This window comes from Pinus tabuliformis, chromosome 1_2, assembly GCF_031772625.1.
Source record: "Pinus tabuliformis cultivar Carrire ecotype Pingquan chromosome 1_2, CPIR1, whole genome shotgun sequence".
Lineage (NCBI taxonomy): Eukaryota > Viridiplantae > Streptophyta > Pinopsida > Pinales > Pinaceae > Pinus > Pinus tabuliformis.
In genome coordinates, this window is record NC_142298.1 from 524,444,496 (window position 1) to 524,460,536 (window position 16,041).

General features: G+C 39.9%; 1 protein-coding gene across 1 annotated transcript; it reads right to left on the minus strand.

Annotated features, from left to right (window-relative positions):
• Nucleotides 1–12,165: 12,165 nt before the first annotated feature.
• LOC149206640 (pre-rRNA-processing protein ESF1-like) lies at nt 12,166–12,816 on the minus strand. Its single transcript, XM_089397758.1, has one exon. It carries the CDS (start codon nt 12,814–12,816, stop codon nt 12,166–12,168), a length of 651 nt encoding a protein of 216 aa, XP_089253884.1.
• Between the last annotated feature and the right edge of the window lie 3,225 nt (nt 12,817–16,041).

A 16,041-nucleotide genomic window follows, 5' to 3' on the forward strand; every position in this document is an offset into this window, starting at 1 on the left:
GGAGTTCATAAAGCACTTTCAGTTACCCATCCGTTATGAGATAGGGACAGAGCTCCTTACTTCATTTCGTTAGGATACCACCACCCGCATCTCCGATCATATCCATGAATGGAGACATAGACGAAGGTTAGTCAAAGCTCCCATCCCTGATTTTCTCTTAACAAACTGGTTCTGTAAGTTGTTGCTCCCGCAAATCGCTAGAGATGTCACTCTAGGTGGTGCGGTCACAGAGGACCAATCCATACATCGTGCCCAGCATTTGCATTTAATTTATTCATAATCTGACACTCTCTACGACATTATCCCCTATGCTCCTGGTAACCCCAATCCCCGCACCACTTAGCGCCCTGGAGCGCATACTGATGGGATCGTCGGCACAACCTCCATAGGTGCTGTAAAACAACTCAGTGGGTCCGTTGCGAAGTTGGCAATAGACCCCTTTACCGAAATGACTGCTCTTCTTGCCACTGCGATTAACTCTGTGCAGTCTACACTGAAATCCAATAGCAAGAACAAGAAGAAACAGACAAGACCTCTCCTTCTGAGGATTAGTCATCTAAGAAACCCACCTTGAAACAGAAGGCTGTTGCACCTACTGATACAGAAAAGGATAAAGGCACCAACTATTCATGTAAACTTTGTCTTGAAGGTCACGAAACCTGGTGTTGTCCACGTCTTCAAGAGTGCACGGATTATCTTGCCAAAAGAGATTCTGGTAAGGCACCTACTATCATTAGAAATCCTTTTCCTACTCAACAACAGCGAAATCTCGTTGCCAACCAACTGCAATCCATGTCAGGGGGCAGTAATGGTTCGCAACATCCTTCAGCTGGAGAAGGATCTTCTTCCGTTTACATATTTGGAACGGTAGATCTCACCACAAGAGCCAAATCTTATGGAGCTCCTGTCACTCCGGTAGCAGAATCATCCGCAGGTCAAAACCCATCACTGCCCAATGATTTGCGAATCGAAAGGCCAGTTGAGGACTTTGTAATCCGACCCCCCAAGGGGGCACTTTGACACACAGTGCACAACATGTCTACACGTGCCTCTCAACACTACAACATCATAGACGATTTGGCGCAAGCGCCATCGGCTATGTCGGTGCTCGAAGTATTACAAACATGCCCCATCCAAAGGAAATCTTTGCTTTCAGCTATCAGAGGTATTGACCCTGCGGATTTCATGTTTGCCATTTTTGACATGGAAAAATGTAAACCTCCCCTTTCACACCTGCTTGCATTTTACGTGCATATCACTTCGAAAGGGAAAGGTATACATCAAACTGTCATTGATGAAGGTGCTTCAACCTACATCATGTCGGCTTCATGTTGGCTCGCCTTGGGTTCCCCAACCCTCTCACCACCATAAAACTCCCTTAAAGCTTTCGATGACCACACCTTTGTCCCAAAAGGATACTTAGCCAGTTTTCCCATCACTTTGGCTGGGAAAATAGTAACGGTGGATGTAGAAGTTGTTAGCGCTCGAATCTACCTTCGGTTGAAGGAAGGCAGGATTCAAGGTAACACCATACCATGCTCAGCCTCGTAGCTAGCCCTACAAGGACAGGAGAGGGCTCTCTCCAGTAAATCTCGATAAAATGAGAAATAGGGTGCGAGATTACTTAAAATGGGAACTGATTTTAGGCTAGTAAATAGACAAGAAAGGGTATTTTGATAAATGACTATGTTTTCTGGGTCGCGTGGGGATCAAGAATAGCATGAGCAGAGAGATTAAATCCGAGACACAAATTATCTCAAGAGGTAAGACAGGCAATAAATTTAGCATTCAATTTTGAAATTATATGGAATGAAAAGATTGCTGAGAGGTTGACAAGGGAAATAGATGAATCCTTATCAAACAGAACAAAACACAGAACATGAATACCTTCCCAAGGCAGAGCAGTAAACTGGATTATGCCCTTCTCACTTAAAAGTATTCATTTAGAAATGATTATGAAATGAGATGTAAAACATAACAAGCTACATATGAAACGAAAGAAAAGACAAATGCTAAATTCAGGCCACAAGAATCTCAGGAGTTAGAGATGTATCTTTTCATTAAAGCCTTGTCAAAAACTGTAGAGTGAAGTTTTCCTTCACACCTCTCCTAGGACTCAGAACCGTTTACACATAATTTTCATACAATAAATAGACTCAGGAATGGGAAAACAGATCGATTTGAGAATAGGGGCCGTTTCACCTAAAATCATGAAAATATGAAAGGTCTACTCTAAAAATGAGTAGCGTTACATTTTTTTATTGATGGCCAATTAAAAGACAGAATCTGGAGTGTAGACCCTTCGAATTGCAACTGCAGTTAAAAATATACCATCGGTTCCTATCTTTCTGCTATGGTGACTCTTCACCTTATGCTGGCCCTTTGAATCAAAAACTAATTTTTCAATAAATGGTTTTCCACTGAAATTTCGCCTTTAATGAACGCACCCAGCTGCAATTTGCTAAGCTCAACACATGTCTCCATTTTGCAGAAATTACTTTTATCACTCGTCTGAGAGAGCTGGTCTAATGAAAGCGTAACAATGACCACCCAGCACACCTCCACTGTGAACCAAAACACTATGAAGAGTATATAAATCGCGCACACTTCTATAAGCATTTGGAGAGGGATATTTGCCATTGTCTCTGTCTGAGTCAAGTGAAGTAGAAATTCATTTCGATCATTTATCTTGACATTGTGTCTCGCATGAAATCATATTCAATGCTTCACTGAAGTTGTGGTATGGGGAAAAATGAGGAAAAGAACACCTTTTCTTGCCTTCTGAAGTCCATATTGCTCTGCGCGATATTTGTTATCACCATCAAGTTTTTTTCAACTTCAACATACTTATCAAATGAAGCATAGATATCTCGGCAGCCTTTAACATCAAGCTGTAGATCATATAATGATTCCTTCCTTGTAGATTTGTAATCCACATTTACGCACTCGATGTATTTCAAATGATGTCTTTCAAATAGATGCTTTATTGTACCCTCACCAGCTATGCCCTTCATTTATCTTCTAACTTCTCGCAGATTACTTGGTTTAGCTCCTGCAAATCCTCTGTTGTAGCGTGCTCCACTTCCATGCTATAGAGAGGCGTAGAGAAATCTATATCATGCTTCTTTAGAAAATCTCGAAGCCCACGAGTGGATCTTGAGAGATATGCAGCACATGTATTCTCCAATTTCGCATTTAAACTACCTACCACAAACATGACTATAAACTGTTGAGTGCAAAAATAAACGATATCACATGTCTTTTTCCTAAACATGTGATATATGGAAGGAAATGAATCTTCCCAGGCTGATTGTCAGTTTGACAGGAACTCATTCTCTACAACATAGTATTTTTAAACATCTGGCACCAGTTTAAGTGAAGAGGAAGAAATTAGGTGCATATTAACTTTCAAGCTCAAATCCGAAGGTACTCTATCTCCAGCTATTGGAAAATCATGTCCAAAACTGTTAGCATGCAGGGATGATCCTAAATTTCCCAATAAACTTGTAGAGTCATGAGGTTGAGTGACAATAGTTGAGGCATTATTATTTGCCAATTCCTTAAATGCCTTGGTCATATCAACAATCGTTCTTGAAGACCAAGCAGGAGAACTCGAAGAGCACTCAACAACATTACGAAAGTTGTTATATTCTTTGACACTCAGCCTTTAATTCAACATTCTTATTTTCATATGCACTATTTATGGAGATATCTAGATTACCGGATGAAGTGTGATTTCCATTCGTTCTATAAATAAATTTTGATGAAAGCTTCACATTAGACAATGTGGAACATCAGTTGGTATCTTTTATCTGTTTCTCGGTAGCTTGGGCAACTCAACTTTCTTAGGCCCAGAAATCATTGCATCATTGGACTTCTCTCCTTGTGATGTCATAAACCAGTAACACTCCAGCTGCTCCTCTGTAACACTCCAGCTGCTCCTTGGAGTGACACCTGTCCAGCCATGTCCCAGATTTGAAGTTTTATTTGATTTGTTATCAATGCTAAACATGCAAGCGTCTAACTCCACTCCAATTGTCAATTCGTGGACAGGCTGGAATCTCTTATCAGTGAACTGGAGGAGAAGACGTGCCCACCCCTGAGTATTTGGTAGCCACCTGTACAGCTGCAGTTCCATCTAATTTGAAAAACCTTTTTGGAGTAGAAGAATGAGATTATTTTGATTTTTATTTGGAACCGTGGCGATTTTCTGTCTTTGACTGTTTCATTTTCCCTTTCTTTCTGTTTGCTAAAAATACACCCGGTTGAGTAAAAACCGTCATGAGGGATTCGAATCCCTATTTCCATATATTTTCTCCATTTATCCACCTGGCGATCAACAAATCGGGCGCATCGGATAACTGTTGTGTATGATCAGGTGTGAAAATAGTTTATGAATCTGGCGGACTTGTTTCAAATGCCACATAGATCGCATGTAATCTTCATTGGCGGTCTGATTTCTGATGATTTCACCACGAATGCCATCATAACCTTTCCATGTCTCTTTCTATTGTTGAAAATTGCAAAAATAGAAGCAGTTTCAATAACAATTTTTTGGAAACGTCATTCTGTTTTTTGAATGCCTGGATTTGTACATAAAAATTGCCATTCGGAGCTATATGGAGCACCCTAAAATTTCTCGTCCCAATACTCTCCATTTTCCTGACTCTGATCATCGTCATCCTCACCATCAGATGCTTCATCATCTGATGCTGAATAAGCCTTGAAATCCATTTCATTTAGCTGATTTGGTTCAAATTTACGATGCAAAGTCTTAACACGAAGAGGCTCATCATCATCCCAGGCTATATTCACTTTACTGTGCTGCAATGCACGGGTGTGAAAATCTGGAGCTAGATAATGGGTTGGAACCTTTGTTGCAACATCTCGAGGAGGATTATCAAATTCCATATCATCTAGAATGAAACGCAAGTCTAGAACATTTGAAGTCCTTTCGAACTCCACTCCATCGCATGCTTTTTAAGGGTAACTTGAGGTTCCAGAACTATCACGCTCAATAACAGTAAAGTAATACCTATTGAATGTCGATGCAGGCAGCCGCATTGAGCACTGGACTCACCCTCCCAACTTCTACAGGTTTCAACTTGACCATTGTGTCTCACATAATCGTCCTGTTTCAAGACTTTGCCCTTTGACTCCTTAGTTTTCTTGTGCAGCACTGTATCGACTTACTTGGAGAAGAATTGAGCTAAAACAAATTGAGTTTTTGATGAATTGATGAGGAATTTCGGCCTTGGGGCTCTGTGTGCCACGCGCACAACCCCATGTGCCGCACGGGCTGTATGCACCGTGCAAGAGGAAAAATACACGGTGAATCTGAACCCAATGCACCGCGCGCCCTATGTGCGCCGCGCCAGTCATCCTATGCGCCGCACTAGCCAATTTCATCCTTGATTCTTTTGTTTTCTTTGTTTAGATGGGCCATTTAATCTGCAGGTCCTTTTCCCTATTTTTAGAAGATTCATACAACTTCAGGCTTCGTTGATACTGAAAAATCATGGTGTCATTTTCTGCTTGTGATTTTAAAAGAGCCTGCCGCAAGTTCTAGATTTCTTCATTGGCGTTTAGCATCTATCCAAACTTTGTTTTGAGGAACGAATCCAAGTCTGTCGTCTATATTCTAACTGAAGACAATGGTCCAAAATCTATGGCATGTGTCTAAGAGATCTATGACATTTCTGGCTTATTGGATATCTAAAGTCCATATCTATATCAAGCCTCATCCTGTGTGACATCCAAATTTGTGAAACCTGATCTCCTTGTAGCAGTGATCAATCTATAAAAAATCTGAATTTTGTGCTAGCAGACTAAACTTAAGGTGATACAAAGGTCTGTGGTGATCCGAACCCGTAGTGACAGGCTAAAACCTATGGTAACTGGTATGATAAAGATCCAATCCTAATACACAATTATTATATAGAAGGCTGACTTGTACACTTGGTAGAGTTGTCCTTGTAAGGATAGTTTCTTGAAGCATTGCAAGGATCGTAATTTTGAAGTATTTCTGCTGGAGGAAGTTGAAGGATCGGATATCTAAGTGTAGCAACCATACCATCTAGACTCCCTACTCATGCACAAAGGAAGGATGAACTACACCATGAAGCTGACCTATCTAATACTGAAGTCTGAAAGTACTCCTCTATAAACGATGTAAAGCAAGACAAATGACATTGCTAGTAGCTCAACGAAATTTCTGTGGTTCGTGCAATGGTTGAAGGATTGAGACACCTTTCGTTGGAGAAAATTGGTAACTGAAGATAAGTTAACCTGCAACTGTTGGACCCCTGTCATAACCTGTACCCTGATATTCTGATTCTCATGATGAAACTTGAAAATTTCTTCTTGTAAATTAGCAAGGGCTTGCCCATTATTTTTGTGTTCAGGAGTAGAGCATTCATACTGAAGTTCTGTCTGGATGTTTTGTCTCTCTGATTCCAATTTTGCTTCCAATCTCAGGATTTTTAAGACAAGTTTATCATTCTCTTGCGTTTGATATTTTGGCTTCTGACTCACAGCCTTTCCTTCCTCGATATGTTCATTTTTCTAGTTCTTCAGTATGCACAATTTACCCTCAAGTTCACTGATTCGTGCAACATGTGATGATGAATCCTCATTGAGCTTGTGGTTCTCTTCTTGAACGTGTTGCAGTTCATTTTGAATTTTTAATAACTATTCCTCAACAACCCTAAATTGCTCAGAACCTCTCTCATAGTCTCCTTTCAACATTTTCTTCTCTGACCTTCTTTCACTGAAATGATGGTTCTTCTGTTGATCTTTTTGCAGGGATAGGAGCTGTTGAAACTTGGCAAGATGTCCAGGGCTGCCTGAAGAACTGTAAAACTTGAGAACCCTTATCGATCATGTACTAAACAAGCTTAATGATTTCTTCTTCAAAACAGAGTTTTGAAGAAGAAATATCTTTGAGCATTAATGATGATGAAACTCTTGAAATAAGAAACTCATTGAACCTCGCTCTGGCCTGCGAGCGTTATTTCACACTTCTGGAGACAAAACCCTAGACTCAAGAATTAAAATGACTCCTTTTGACCAAAATGGCATTTGATGACTTCAAATGACGAGAAATGAACCTTGGTGAATTTGAATCTGACAGAGGATTGACAAGATTGAGTCTAACATTGGCTCCAATTGGGATGGCAGCTGCCGCTCGGTGGAGGTGCCAAGAACAGCAGATCTCAAGAAGAGCTAGACAGTGCCTTCGTCCATTTGGCTATGGAGTCCATTATTCCAAAAAACCAACATGATATCAATTTATTGACTAAAACTTGACTAAAACTGACTCAATGCGAACTGAAATGACTGAAAAACTTAACTCTAGCAAACTAACTCAAAATACCAAGACCTAAACTTAAAACTTAAAGCTTGGTGGCAGTACATGGCCACCTATGTTTCTTACAAGGCCATATATGATCAAACTATATCAAAATGCCAATGTAACCAATTATTCTTCTGATCAGATCTCCAGGTCAACCGTAGATACTTGTAACTGGGCATCCAAAAAGCTAATTGACCCTGATCTCCTTCATCGCCGAATACTGCAATAATCACCTTCACTGCTGACTGCAATAAATCTGCCATTGGATCGTGAAAAACATGAAGATTTTCTTCCTGCTGAAGAAACAAGGTGTCCTTTGCTTCAAATTCTGATTTTCCTTCATCATGTACTTCAGTAAAAGTATGCTCCTGGGCTTCAAAAAAATCTGAATAGGTAGATGAGCAGATATCTTCTTGGAAAAACATTTCAACACATGAAACATATGAAGAGGAATTTGAATGGAAATCCTGAATGTTTTGATCTTCTGTGGTGTGAATATATTGAATGAAGGTCTGATCTTGTTTTTCATATACTGACTGGATTACCTCCTCATGAAGGCTGTATTCTAAAGAACTGAGAACATTCGGATCCAAAACTCTATCTTCTTCATCCCAGATGATTTCAGCAGTAGAGTTCTCTTTCATGGGACTTAGTACAAGGTTTTCATGGTCACCATAATCTGATTCTGGATCTGAAAGGGTTGAATTAATGTTATCACATTCTGAAAGTAGAACTGGACTTCCCTGCATGCTGTCTTCTTCTATGGAAAGATCTGCAGCGACACTTTTTCTTTCATCACTTTCAGCCATATGGAATTCTTCAACCTGCTGATCTATAAAGCTATTCACCGAACTGTCATCCTTATCAAAAGAGGAAGAAGTTTCACCAACACTTTCTTGACCATGTGTGCACTGCAAATCTGCTTTAGCTTGAGCTGGAACATAACCTTGCAAGAGTTGACCTATCTCGTCTTCAGAGAAAGGAGACAAGACCCTTTGTTTCCTTTCACTCAAACAGTGATTGTCTTCATTAATTTCAAGTGAAGGTGTATATAAATATTCCTCATACTGCAAATCCATTTCATGTAATTCTTGTTCACTATCAAGATGCAAAATTCTTTCCTCTTCCACCGTACTAGAATCTTGATCATGCTGCAACGTTTCCTGAGCATCTTGATGGGACTCCTCTAGTTTCTCTTCATGTTGTTGAAATGGATTCTCGTACAAGGCTTCCATGATCTCATCATCCATAAAATTATCATCCTCATAGTATTTTTCAAGGCTTTCAATAAAAGTAGAAGCATGTTTGCAATAGTCATGAACTAGATTTAATGATGGATAAGATTCTTGATATCTTTCAACGAACAGGGCATGAAAATCCTTTAAACAGTAAATACAAGCAGGTGGTAAACTTTCATACCAAGATCAGGCTTTGTCTTCCAGAGTAGCCATAAACATTTTCATCAAACAGTCTTCAAGAAAATCGATCTTTAATTTATGCACGTGAATGTGAAATTTCACCAGATGAAGAGCAACGTCATTACCTTCCACATTTCTGAACACAGGGAAATTCTTTGACCAATCTACCTTGGTTATTTTATTTGGAAAACCTGGGATGTGATCTCGGCTCATCGGAGCGTATCTTCTTACAATCCGATCCATCTTAAGAAATATAAAAGCTACTGATCCTTCTGCAGTGGAGTCACCATGAAGGATTGATTGCATGGATTCTTTAGTGAATGGAGTCGCCAGGTGAATGATTTCAGCCGTCTTCTTATGTCTGATCATTGTTCACCATCAAAAATCAGCTCTGAACTTGAGATATGTACTGGGGCAAAACAATCTACAAGTAAACCATTTTGTCCCCAGCGGAGTCGCCACTATGTTAGCGCTCGAATCTGCCTTAGGCTGAAGGAAGGCAGGATTCAAGGTAACACCATACCACGCTCAGCCTCGTAGCTAGCCCTACGAGGACAGGAGAGGGCTCTCTCCAGTCAATCTCGATAAAATGAGCAATAGGGTGCGAGATGACTTAAAATGGGAACTAATTTTAGGCTAGTAAATAGACAAGAAAGGGTATTTTGATAAATGACTGGGTTTTCTGGGCCACGTGGGGATCAAGAACAGCATGAGCAGAGAGATTAAATCCGAGACACAGATTATCTCAAGAGGCAAGACAAGCAATAAATTTAGCATTCAATTTTGAAATTATATGGAATAAAAAGACTGTTGAGAGGTTGACAAGGGCAATAGATGAATCCTTATCAAACAAAAGGAAACATAGAACATGAATACCTTCCCAAGGCAAAGCAGTAAATTGGATTCTGCCCTTCTCACTTAAAAGTATTCATTTAGAAATGATTATGAAATGAGATGTAAAACATAACAAACTACATATGAAACGAAAGAAAAGACAAATGCTAAATTCAGGCCACAAGAATCTCAGGAGTTAGAGCTATATCTTTTCATTAAATCCCTGTCAAAAACTCTACATTGAAGTTTTCCTTCACACCTCACCCAGGAGTCAGAACCATTTACACACAATTTTCATACAATAAATAGACTCAGTAATGGGAAAACAGATCAATTTGAGAATAGGGGTCATTTCACCTAAAATCATGAAAATAGGAAAGGTCTGCTCTAAAAAGGAGCAGTGTTACATTTGTTTGTTGATGGCCAATTAAAAGACAAAATCTGGAGTGTAGACCCTTTGAATTGCAAATGTAGTTAAAAATATACCATCGGTTCCTATCTTTCTGCTATGGTGACTCTTCACCTTACGCTGGCCCTTTGAATCAAAAACTAATTTTTCAATAAACGGTTTTCCACTAAAATTTTGCCTTTAATGAACGCACCTAGCTACAATTTGCTAAGCTCAACACGTGTCTCCATTTTGTAGAAATTACTTTTATCACTGGCCTGAGAGAGCTGGTCTAATGAAAGCGTAACAATGACCACCCAGCACACCTCCACTCTGAACCAAAACACTATGAAGAGTATATAAATCGCGCACACTTCTATCAGCATCTGGAGAAAGATATTTGCCATTGTCTCTGTCCGAGTCAAGTGAAGTAGAAATTCATTTCGATCATTTATCTTGACCATTGTGTCTCACATGAAATCATATTCAAAGCTTCATTGAGGTTGTGGTACGGGGAAAACCGAGGAAAAGAACACCTTTTCTTGCCTTCTGAAGTCCATATTGCTCTGCGCGATATTTGTTATCACCATCAAGTTTTTTTCAACTTCAACATACTTATCAAATGAAGCATAGACATCTCGATAGCCTTTAACATCAAGCTATAGATCATATAATGATTCCTTCCTTGTAGATTTATAATCCACATTTACGCACTCGATGTAGTTCAAATGATGTCTTTCAAATAGATGCTTTATTGTATCCTCACCAGCTATGCCCTTCATTTATCTTCTAACTTCTCACAGAGTACTTGGTTTAGCTCCTGCAAATCCTCTGTTGTAGCGTGCTCCACTTCCATGCTACAGAGAGGCGTAGAGAAATCTATATCATGCTTCTTTAGAAAAGCTCGAAGCCCACGAGTGGATCTTATGAGATATGCAGCACATGTATTCTCCAATTTCGCATTTAAACTACCTACCACAAACATGACTATAAACTGTTGAGTGCAAAAATAAATGATATCACATGTCTTTTTCCTAAACATGTAATATATGGAATGAAATGAATCTTCCCAGGCTGATTGTCGTTTTGACAGGAACTCATTCTCTGCAACATAGTATTATTCAACATCTGGCACCAGTTTAAGTGAAGAGGAAGAAATTAGGCGCATATTAACTTTCAAGCTCAAATCCGAAGGTACTCTATCTCCAGCTATTGGCAAATCATGTCCAAAACTGTTAGCATGCAAGGATGGTCCTAAATTTCCCAATAAACCTGTAGAGTCATGAGGTTGAGTGAAAATAGTTGAGGCCTTATTATTTGCCAATTCCTTAAACGCCTTGGTCATATCAACAGTTGTTCTTGAAGACCAAGCAGGAGAACTCGAAGAACGCTCAGCAACATTACGAAAGTTGTTATATTCTTTGACACTCAGCCTTTAATTCAACGTTGCATATGCACTATTTATGGAGATATATGGATTATTGGATGAAGCGTGATTTCCATTCGTTCTCCAAATAAATTTTGATGAAAGCTTCACATCAGACGGTGTGGAACATCAGTTGGTCTCTTTTATCTATTTCTGGGCGGCTTGGGAAACTCAACTTTATTAGGCCTAGAAACCATTGCATCATTGGACTTCTCTCCTTGTGATGTCATAAACCAGTAATGCTCCAGCTGCTCCTCTGTAACGCTCCAGCTGCTCCTCGGAATGACACCTGTCCAGCCGTGTCCCAGATTTGAAGTTTTATTTGATTTGTTATCAATGGTAAACATGTGAGCATCAAACTCCACACCCATTGTCAAGTCGTGGACAGGTTGGAATCTCTTATCAGTGAACTGGAGGAGAAGACGTGCCCACCCTTGAGTATTTGGTAGCCACCTGTATAGCTGCAGTTCCATCTAATTCGGAAAACCTTTTTGGAGCAGAAGGAATGAGATTATTTTGATTTTTATTTGGAGCCATGGTGATTTTCTATCTTTGACTGTTTCATTTTCCCTTTCTTTCTGTTTGCCAAAAATACAGCTGGTTGAGTAAAAACCGTCACGAGGGATTCAAATCCCTATTTCCATATATTCTCTCCATTTATCCACCTGGCGATCAACAATGCGCATCAGATAACTATTGTGTATGCTCAGGTGTGAAAATAATTTATGAATCTGGCGGACTTGTTTCAAACGCCACATAGATCGCATGTAATCTTCATTGGTGGTCTGATTTCTGATGATTTCACCACGAATTCCATCAGAACCTTGCCATGTCTCTTTGTGTTGTTGAAAATTGCAAAACTAGAAGCAGTTTCGATAACAATTTTTTGGAAATGTCGTTCTTCTTTTTGAGTGCCTGGATTTGTACATAAAAATTTCCATTCGGAGCTATATGGAGCACCCAAAAATTTCTCATCCCAATCCTCTCCATTTTCTTGACTGTGATCATCGTCATCATCACCATCAGATACTTCATCATCTGATGCCAAATAAGCCTTGAAATCCATTTCATTTAGCTGATCTGGTTCAAATTTACGATGCAGAGTCTTAACACGAAGAGGCTCATCATCATCCCAGGCTATGTTCACTTTACTGTGCTGCAATGCACGGGTGTGAAAATCTGGAGCTAGATAATTGGTTGGAACCTCTGTTGCAACATCTTGAGGAGGATGATCAAATTCCATATCATCTTGAATGAAACGCAAGTCTAGAACATTTGAAGTCCTTTCAAACTCCACTCCATCGCATGCTTTGTAAAGGTAACCTGAGGTTCCAGAACTATCACACTCAATAACAGCAAAGTAATACCTAGTGAATGCTGATGCAGGCAGCCACATTGAGCACTGGACTCACCCTCCCAACTTCTACAGGCTTCGACTTGACCATTGTGTCTCGCATAATCGTCCTGCTTCAAGCCTTTGCCCTTTCACTCCTTGGTTTTCTTGTGCAGCACTGTATCGACTTACTTGGAGAAGAATTGAGCTGAAACAAATTGAGCTTTTAATGAATTGATGAGGAATTTCAGCCTTGGGGCTCTGTGCGCCGCGCGCACAACCCCATGTGCCACGCGGGTTGTATGCATCGCGCCAGAGGAAAAATACACGGTGAATCCGCGCCGCCCTATGTGCACCGCGCCAGTCATCCTATGCGCCGCGCTGGCCAATTTCATCCTTGATTCTTTTGTTTTCTTCATTTAGATGGGCCATTTAAATCTGCAGGTCCTTTGCCCTATTTTTAGAAGATTCATACAACTTTAGGCTTTGTTGATACGGAAAAATCATGGTGTCATTTTCTGCTTGTGATTTTAAAAGAGCCTGCCGCAAGTTCTGGATTTCTTCATCGGCTTTTAGAATCTATCCAAACTTTGTTTTAAGGAACGAATTCAAGTCTGTCGTCTATATTCTAACTGAAGACAATGGTCCAAGATCTGTGGCATATGTCTAAGAGATCTGTGACATTTCTGGCTTATTGGAAATCTGAAGTCCATATCTATATCAAGCCTCATCCTGTGTAATATCCAAATTTGTGAAACATGATATCCTTGTAGCAGTGATCAATCTATAAAAAATCTTAATTATGTGCTAGCAGACCGAACTTGAGGTGATACAAAGGTCTGTGGTGATCTGAACCCGTAGTGACAGACTCGAACCTATGGTAACTGGTATGATAAAGATCCAATCCTAATACACAATTATTATATTGAAGGCTGACTTGTACACTTGGTAGAGCTATCCTTGTAAGGATAGTTTCTTGAAGCATTGCAAGGATCATAATTTTGAAGTATTTCTGCTGGAGGAAGTTGAAGGATCAAATCTCTAAGTGTAGCAACCATACCATCTAGACTCCCTACTCATGCATAAATGAAGGATGAACTACACCATGAAGCCGACCTATCTAATACTGAAGTCTGAAAATACTCCTCTATAAACAATGTAAAGCAAGACAAATGACATTGCTAGCAGCTCAACGAAATTTCTGTGGTTCGTGTATTGGTTGAAGGATTGAGACACCTTTCGTTGGAGAAAATTGGTAACTGAAGATAAGTTAACCTGAAACTGCTAGACCCTTGTCATAACCTGTACCCTGATATTGTGATTCTCATGATGAAACTTGAAAAGTTCTTCTTGTAAATTAGCAAGGGCTTGCCCATTATTTCTGTGTTCAGGAGTAGAGCATTCATACTAAAGTTCTGTTTGGATGTTTTGTCTCTCTGATTCCAATTTTTCTTCCAAGCTCAAGATTTTTAAGACAAGTTTATCATTCTCTTGAGTTTCAGATTTTGGCTTCTGACTTAAAGCCTTTCCTTCCTCAATATGTTCATTTTTCTGCTTCTTCAGTATGCACAATTTACCCTCAAGTTCACTGATTCGTGCAACATGTGATGATGAATCCTCATTGAGCTTGTGGTTCTCTTCTTGAACATGTTGCAGTTCTTTTTGAATTTTTAGTAACTGTTCCTCAACAACCCTGAATTGCTCAAAACCTCTCTCATAGTCTCCTTTCAATATTTTCTTCTCTGACCTTCTTTCGCTGAAATGATGGTTCTTCTGTTGATATTTTTGCAGGGATAGGAGCTGCTGAAACCTAGCAAGATGACCAGGGCTGCTTGAAGAACTGTAAAACTTGAAAACCCTTATAGATCATGTACTAAACAAGCTTAATGATTTCTTCTTCAAAACAAAGTTTTGAAGAAGAAATATCTTTGAGCATTAATGACGATGAAACTCTTGAAATAAGAAACTCATTGAACCTCCCTCTAGCCTGCGAGCGTTATTTCACACTTCTGGAGACAAAACCCTGGACTCAAGAATTAAAATGACTCTTTTTGACCAAAGTGGCATTTGATGATTGCAAATGATGAGAAATGAACCTTGGTGAATTTTACTCTGGCAGAGGATTAACAAGACTGAGTCTAACAGAAGTCGTAGACCGAAAACTTGACTATAATTTGTTGCTAGGTCGTAGTTGGACATATGCCATGATGGCCGTCGTTTCCACTGTATTTCATATTTTCCTATTTCCATTGGATGGAAAGGTCATAACAGTGGATCAATTATCTTTTTGTACCTCTGATTATTCACCATTACCACATGGCTCCGTACCCCTAGTAGGAGGTGTAACTGATAGCTTTATCAATATAGGTACCAGTTTGTTGAAGGCTTCCTCCCTGATGGGTTGTTTTCCTCTTCCGTCATCACAGGTTCCATAATTGGTCAACATGATCTCATCAATTCCTCATGAACTAACCAATCCCTGGATCCTAGTGGCGCCTTCAGACCTTGACACATTCAAAGACCAGATGTCATTGTCATCAACTAAATTACCATACCAAGGCATTTTATCAGCATCCACATCTCTGGTCAAGTTGGCTATCACCAACAGTACCAACCCCCCTTCCCATAACTGCTCTTCCTTTGGATCCATGCGATCAACTCCCCTCAACGGACGAAGCTGTTAGAGAAATCATGAGTTTTGGAGAGCAACATTGGGAAGAATGGCATATTTGGGGTTTGAAATCTGATTTGGACATGATGCCACTTCAAGTCCTCTCCTCTGACATAAATGAAATCATTTCCCCACCTTATACAAGCATTCAAACTTTTGGGGTGGAAGAAAATATGGACAACACTTCCAGGTCAATATCCATAGATAGTTCAGTCATGACAGGCACCATGGAAGACACCCCAATAAGCGCAGATTGTAGTCCTAAGGAAATTGCAAACTCCACCTGCCTACATAAGGAATTCCATGAAGAATTTGTTTGGTCTCAGGAGGAAATGCCCGACTTTAACCCGTCGTTTGTCGCACATGAGATCCAACTTTACGATGAATCAAAATGGAATGGGTGGCCACTTCCTTCCCTTGATATAGCCGTTGAACCCATGCCCGGCCCTATGACAAAATAAGAACGCCTACTATACCTCAAACAACTAGATAAAACCCGTAGAGCTTCTGATTTAGCACTCGTAGCTCACAAGGAGCAGGTACAAGCCAGATTTGCACAAGCAGTTAGGTTTTCTTCTTTCTAAGAGGGTGACTTCGTATCACTCTATCATCCAAAA